This window comes from Lottia gigantea (assembly GCF_000327385.1).
Source record: "Lottia gigantea unplaced genomic scaffold LOTGIsca_70, whole genome shotgun sequence".
Lineage (NCBI taxonomy): Eukaryota > Metazoa > Mollusca > Gastropoda > Lottiidae > Lottia > Lottia gigantea.
In genome coordinates, this window is record NW_008710371.1 from 34,722 (window position 1) to 42,568 (window position 7,847).

At 34.4% G+C, this 7,847-nt stretch overlaps 2 protein-coding genes across 2 annotated transcripts; both read right to left on the minus strand.

Moving 5' to 3' along the window:
* Window positions 1–1,897: 1,897 nt before the first annotated feature.
* Window positions 1,898–2,083, minus strand: LOTGIDRAFT_130615 (hypothetical protein; the record flags this gene model as incomplete). The annotated part of the gene is made up of 1 exon (XM_009065722.1): window positions 1,898–2,083. A coding segment is annotated over one exon (186 nt), but the record flags the coding sequence as incomplete, so codon positions are not given.
* Window positions 2,084–5,038: 2,955 nt separating this feature from the next.
* Window positions 5,039–5,584, minus strand: LOTGIDRAFT_86871 (hypothetical protein; the record flags this gene model as incomplete). Its single annotated transcript, XM_009065723.1, has 1 exon — window positions 5,039–5,584. A coding segment is annotated over one exon (546 nt), but the record flags the coding sequence as incomplete, so codon positions are not given.
* Between the last annotated feature and the right edge of the window lie 2,263 nt (window positions 5,585–7,847).

Below are 7,847 nucleotides of genomic sequence, written 5' to 3' on the forward strand. Positions count from 1 at the left end.
CTGGTTTTTGTTTCGTTGATTGTTTGGTAGAACTTGGTGATTACAGCTTGAGTGAGACGTTTCCCATAGGAGCGACGGTCCCAGGACAGGGCATGAGAAACGATGCGGTCGACCGCAGCTGATGATAAAGACTTGGTACGAATGGTGGTCAGCTTCTCTTGAAGTGTGGTTTGGTAATGGTCGATCAGGACCTGCGTAACCTTAGAGAGCCATGTCCGATTGAGGGATCTAATATTCGCGTCAACAGCTGATGTTTTCATTGTTAAGAAGGACCCAATTCCAGTCGGAGTAATCATAAATTTGTGTGAAATGCATAAGGATTCAAATGATTTAATGATAATAAGAGATTTGGCTATGATCGTTTTGAGTTTTGCAAGTTTTTTAAGATACGACGAGCTAAGCAACTTAAAATGTTGTGATTTAACATTATATGACGAATATAAAGATTAACATAACACACAGTAAAACAGATCAATACAGGAAGGGAAATGAAATTTTGATTGCTAAAGGAAACACAGTTGCATGTCCATTGCTTATTTTACAACGGTATATGGATTTGTGTAATTTAGATTTGAAATCAGATCATTACATTTTTAAACCAATTTTCAGGTGAAAGTATATGAATATGAAATTAATCTATTAAACAGCTAGAGCAAACATACTTGAGAGATTAAAGTCTATCGCACCGCATTTGAATATTGGATTGCATTCTTTAAGATCTGGCGGTGCTACTGCTGCAAACGAAAGATGTATCAAACGTGGAAAATCGATTTCTCTAAAGACAGTTATATTTCGAATTCTCTGAGCACCCGCTTAGACGTTTCAGCGTATCTTGGCCTGTAGGTATATTATGTTTAATTATAAATACAATACTGTCTGTTACGCTTTCATACACAACCGTTTCTTTGGTTTTCTCTATAGCACAAGTTGGGCTTATCGGCAAATATATCAGATTGTTATTATTTGGTCTTAATGGAGAAGAGAATATACTACTAAATCTTGGAGCATAAATAGAGTTATTATACAGTCAACTAACCTCATTTCGTGCTATTTTCGGAAATGAATTTACATGTTCGACCTCGCGTGACCTTCGCACTTGCTTGTTTACATGAGTTATCTCGACAATGTCAGCTTGTAGAATGAATCCAGTAGTTTCAAGCAAAGTAAAATGTATTAATGTATACCATGACAAATACAAAATGGCGGATTTGAATTATTACCAAATATTACTATTTTTAATCGGCACCCCTTATAATCCCTTGCTGTAATCGGACTTCAAGTGTCGTCTGCTAGAATGTAGTCCAATGAACGATGCCATGTGATAAACCAGCAGATTCCGTGTCAGCATAAAAATTCTACGGAACACAATGTGGGCCGAATTCTTATGTTGTTTCAATGACTTTTCGCAATAAATCACTCTTACGTTTTACTTATCTTATTTTGTCAGTCACAATGTAATTTTTAAATCATTGTTCTTTGAAAGAATTGTCATAATGAAATACTATTAAAGATAAACATTGTAAACGAAAATAGGTGACGCATTTAGCAGCCATTGTCGAGTGCTTACTCATGAAATATGGGTCAAAATGAGAGATTCATAAAGAAATTCGAAAGAAACCAATTTTAATTATTTTGTAGAATATCTGAGGAAACTTCTAAGACATAAAATAAAAGTTTGCGATTTTTAATTTTGACGAAATTCGATTGCGAATCCTTATATGCACGAATATATTTTACACCACTGTATAAACAAGAAGACATACATATATATACGGGAGCTGGGACGCTAGAACCTTCTCAGCAGCCCGCCCGACCCCAACAGCATAAGCTTCCGACAAAGTCCAGCATGCCAAACTCTGTCAAAAGCTTTGCTGATGTCACAGAACAACGTTCATGTTTATTTGGAATTGTCTGTAGCACTCGTAAAGAAATGATTCAAGTCAATTAGTTGGTAGATAGTTGAGTCTCCTTTCACGAATCCGCTTTCTATTTTGGTAAGTACTGAATTCTGGTGAAAGAAGTTATAGACATGCTTGTGAATACGTCTTTCGAATATTTTAGATGTGATACTTAGTAGTGAAAGACTCGATATATTTAGTTGGAATCTTTAAAACACATAGGAATCACATTCTCTACAATTAGGCGTTTAAAATCCGCGCAGTAGTTTCATGCATCTCCGAAAAAACATAAAAACTTAAAAATTAACGTAAGCCCTTTAAATAGCTGTGGCGTTAAAAAGTTAACAGAAGGAATATTTAAGTTAAAACTTTCAGAGAAGTCACGACACACATGTCTCTAGCTGATATTCGAATTAACTTTGACAATTTCGAGATAAGAGCAAACTTGCGAAGACTGTAGAGAAAAAAATTACCTTTTAACGTAAGTCTTTAAAATAGCTATGGCGTTAACAATTACGCCACAGCGACTACAAATATTTTTAAGCAGAAAAGTTATAAGATTGTTTATGGTTTAAATAAGGGTTTCTTTATTAAATTAGTTTTTGTGCTATGACTGACATTCTATATACATGAGATTGAGATGGACTATTGGGTATCAAATTGAAAACAAATTGTAACTTACGTGAAATGGAATGCCCCCAACTTTTGACTCTAGCTACTATAGTGTTTTCATCACCAACAGCAAGTTTCTTAATGGCAATCATTACTTCTTGCTCAGTTTTGTTTATAAGACTGCCACCTGCTGATCGCGTCAGATCCTTGCGTAGTCGTTCATTACAGCATTCTAGCAGTTGAATCACCTTGTCACGACCTGTTATTTGGGTAGCATCAACATAGTCTGACCACCGCGATTCAAAGTAAGACCATTCTTCACTAGAGCCACCTGTTGATATGATCGGTCTTCTAACTGTTTGTACCTTGGCAGCAGGTGCGTGTGTATCACAGTGAGCTTTAAGGAGGGCAGCAACAATAACAGCATCGAGATCGTCCGTGACGTAGGGACAATCAGGAATAGGACAGGCTACTGCAGGCATTACCTATTTTTCTTTGAACTGTTGTTGCAAGTAAGAACAATGTGTATTTGTTCACAATCACCTTGAATCTGAAAAGACAAAAAGATACTATATAATTGAAGTAACTATATAGTACTATACTTATGTCACTCATTGATATTGTCCGGCAACAAATTCAACAAATTTCATACGACATAAGCTCGAGTGAAAGATCCTATTTATCATACAACTATCATTAACGCATATTTTCCATAAATTCCGTGAACCTTTGTCTTTATAGGGCCTTTAAAGGTCTACCTTTTTGAAAAATGTCATTGCGTGTTACAAATAAAATTATTTAGATAAACACGTTCATGTGATAACTAAATTGAAACATTTAATCACAGTTATGTCATTTGGAGCATCTCCGTGCCCTTCCCTTCATTTTTAACTGAATCACCACCTTTAAAAAGTGACACGTTGTTTTGTTTTTACATGGCGTATGAATACATGACCTACGTGTTACTGTATCTGATTTTCATCGTTATTAACCTTTGAAATATTATTCAGTTACCTAGACTACACAAAAACCCTTGCGAATTGCTTGGGATTTTCTCATTGACAACATTTTTGTTGAATGTTAGTGTCTAATATTTCCAATTCATTCCTTACGTCTACTTTTGACATTCATCCATTCCTTGATCTCCTACAACGACCACTGGCCAGAGGAAGCCAGACAACCGAACAAACATCGTTTACCCTACAACAGTCCTGTATTTCATCGAGACTTCCCACCTACGAATCGCCGACCTCCTAGCAACACAACAACTTATGTCTCACCACATCGACGACCCACCTATATTAACCGAGCCTACCAACCAAGAGGAGATAACTGCCGACCAAACCAACAACAGAAGCGACCACCAACCAGTACCCACTCCGAAGGTGGAAGAAAACTTTGTTCAGGTGTTCTTCCGAGTTCTGCAGTGCCTCCATCACTAAGCAATCTTTAGCTTCCAGAGGAAAGGTCAACCTGCGTTCACCGTCAAACGCGAAGTCTGTGAGTTGGATAATTTTATCCGACCAGTAATGAAAACATCAGCTGTCGACGAGAATATTAGATCCCCCAAACAGACATGGCTCTCTAAGGTGACGCAGATCTTGATCGACCACTACCAAACCATTCTCATGGAGAAGCTCATCATCATGCCAAGTCATTAACATCACCTACAGTCGACCACATGCCCTGTCTAGGGTCCGTCGCTCCTATGGAAAACGCCTTACTCATTCTGTTATTACCAAATTTTCAAAAACTACATTTTTCGATTTCATATTTCAACTAATCTCTTAAATCAAATGATACTCATCCACCTGGTAGGTATGTACAACTTAGGCAATCGAACAAATTTATCACTGCCGTTTTCGTCTTTCGACTTTCTTTTTCTCGTCTATATTGATGAGATCTATGTCAAGTTGGATATTGGTAATAATCGGATGAACGGTTTCAGAGTTATTTCCCTTGACTTAGTAAAACGCATCAAATTTGCCTTGTAGGCAAGATAGAGACTACATTTTTTATCCGATCTTGATGAAACTAGATATGCATGATGAGATCTCGGTCAAGTTAGAAATTGGTAATAATCGGATGAACAGTTTCCGAGTTATTGCAATTGTGTGTACACCCATCGTTCATGTTTGAATTTGATGATAACTTGATGAACTGTTTCAGGTTTTTGCCTTGACTTATAGATGATTATTTGAAAATTCATTATTAGGCCACTTAAGATTTTGGTATCATTTCTGACAGCTGGTAGTGGGCGTATGTTACCTTGCTATCTATATTTAAGTTAATGACTTCTATTTTCAAAACGTTTTTAAAATTTACATTTATCCGCCTTTGATCTTGTGGATGTAGCGATATCTATATATACGTTACGTATTATATTATTCAAACATATTTACTGTACATTTTATATTAGGGGATAATATAGGCGAAAGCCTGTAACCTAATCCTTGTCATATTTATGTAAATAGAAGTCTGTTAGTTATTATAAATATACAGGATACAGTAAATATTTTACAGTTGTAATAAAGAGTATATAGAACTGTGTTAGTTATTATAAATATACAGGATACAGTAAATATTTTACAGTCGTAATAAAGAGTATATAAAACTGTGTTAGTTATTATAAATATACAGGATACAGTAAATATTTCACAGTCGTAATGAAGAGTATATAGAACTGTGTTAGTTATTATAAATATACAGGATACAGTAAATATTTCACAGTCGTAATAAAGAGTATATAGAACTGTGTTAGTTATTATAAATATACAGGATACAGTAAATATTTTACAGTTGTAATAAAGAGTATATAGAACTCTGTTAGTTATTATAAATATACAGGATACAGTAAATATTTTACAGTTGTAATAAAGAGTATATAGATCTCTGTTAGTTATTATAAATATACAGGATACAGTAAATATTTTACAGTTGTAATAAAGAGTATATAGAACTCTGTTAGTTATTATAAATATACAGGATACAGTAAATATTTCACAGTCGTAATAAAGAGTATATAGAAGTCTGTTAGTTATTATAAATATACAGGATACAGTAAATATTTCACAGTTGTAATAAAGAGTATATAGAAGTCTGTTAGTTATTATAAATATACAGGATACAGTAAATATTTCACAGTCGTAATAAAGACTATATAGAAGTCTGTTAGTTATTATAAATATACAGGATACAGTAAATATTTTACAGTTGTAATAAAGAGTATATAGAAGTCTGTTAGTTATTATAAATATACAGGATACAGTAAATATTTTACAGTTGTAATAAAGAGTATATAGATCTCTGTTAGTTATTATAAATATACAGGATACAGTAAATATTTTACAGTTGTAATAAAGAGTATATAGAACTCTGTTAGTTATTATAAATATACAGGATACAGTAAATATTTCACAGTCGTAATAAAGAGTATATAGAAGTCTGTTAGTTATTATAAATATACAGGATACAGTAAATATTTCACAGTTGTAATAAAGAGTATATAGAAGTCTGTTAGTTATTATAAATATACAGGATACAGTAAATATTTCACAGTCGTAATAAAGACTATATAGAAGTCTGTTAGTTATTATAAATATACAGGATACAGTAAATATTTTACAGTTGTAATAAAGAGTATATAGAAGTCTATTAGTTATTATAAATATACAGGATACAGTAAATATTTTACAGTCGTAATAAAGAGTATATAGAAGTCTGTTAGTTATTATAAATATACAGGATACAGTAAATATTTCACAGTCGTAATAAAGAGTATATAGAAGTCTGTTAGTTATTATAAATATACAGGATACAGTTAATATTTCACAGTCGTAATAAAGAGTATATAGAAGTCTGTTAGTTATTATAAATATACAGGATACAGTAAATATTTTACAGTTGTAATAAAGAGTATATAGAACTCTGTTCCACTCCTAATCAACAACCAAATTGTCCAAGAAGACAAAAAAGGCCTGTGGAAAAGATAACATAACAAATAAGATTCTTAAATGTTGTAGTCCATCTATTACAATTCCTTTGTGTACTCTCTTTAACTTCTTGCAGGACCAATGCTGCTTTCCCACCATATGGAAGCAAGCCAACATCATTCCAATATATAAGAAAGGTCATGCTAGCATCTGCTCAAATTATCGCCCGATTTCTCTCCTCAGCACTCTGGGAAAGGTATTTGAAAAATGCATCCATAAATATCTAAACAATTTTCTCCGACAACAGCAAATACTTTCTGTCTCACAATCAGGGTTTACAGAAAATGACTCTTGCACATACCAGCTTATCAATATATACAACGATAGATGGAGTAGCCTTGGTGAAGGTCTCGAAACTAAAGCTGTATTTTTTGATATAAGCAAAGCTTTTGACCGCGTATGGCATGCAGGCCTCATTTACAAGCTCCAGTCAGTAGGCATAAGAGGTAAAATGCTTTTGCTTCTCAAAGATTATCTCTCTGAAAGGGCACAATCTGTGGTTATAAGAGGCTCAACCTCAAGCTCGTCATCTGTTCAAAATGGAGTCCAACAAGGGTCGGTGCTTGGACTACTTTTATTCTTGATATATATAAATGATATCACCAGTGACATCAAATCTAACACCCGCCTGTTTGCAGATGACAGGTCACTGTTCATGGCCATAAATGACCCGACAGAATGCAAAACCCTTCTAAACAATGACCTTAAAACCATCAGCAATTGGGCAAGCTCTTGGAATGTTGTCTTTTGCGCAGAAAAAACGGTCAGTATGACTTTCTCTAGGAAACTATCTCCTTCTTCATTTTAACTCTCTTTCGACAATAACATATTAGAAGATTCTGAGCATCACAAGCACCTTGGTATTACATTCAGCCGGAATTGTAAATGGGATGAACACATTGTCAGCCTCATACGTAAAATCAGTAAGTCAGTAAATTGTTTTCGTTCTATGAAATATAGACTTTCCAGGAAATCTCTTGAATATATTTACAAATCTTATATCCTACCCCTGTTTGACTATGGTGATGTATTATATGATAACTGCACAGAAACAGACTCATGTCGACTAGAAAATCTTCATCTTGACTGCCTCAGATCAATAACCGGCTTAGTCCTTGGTACGTCACACTCGTTGCTTTATAGGGAATCAGGTTTCTGTTCACTTAAACAAAGACGGTATGAACATCGCCTTATTCTCTTTTATAAGATGATCCATAACATGGTTCCTCAGTACCTTAGCACACTTATCCCACATCATATGGGATCCTCCTATGACTACAATACACGTCATGGCCACAAGCTACGAACACTTTTTACTAGGTCTAAACTCTACTCTGATTCATTC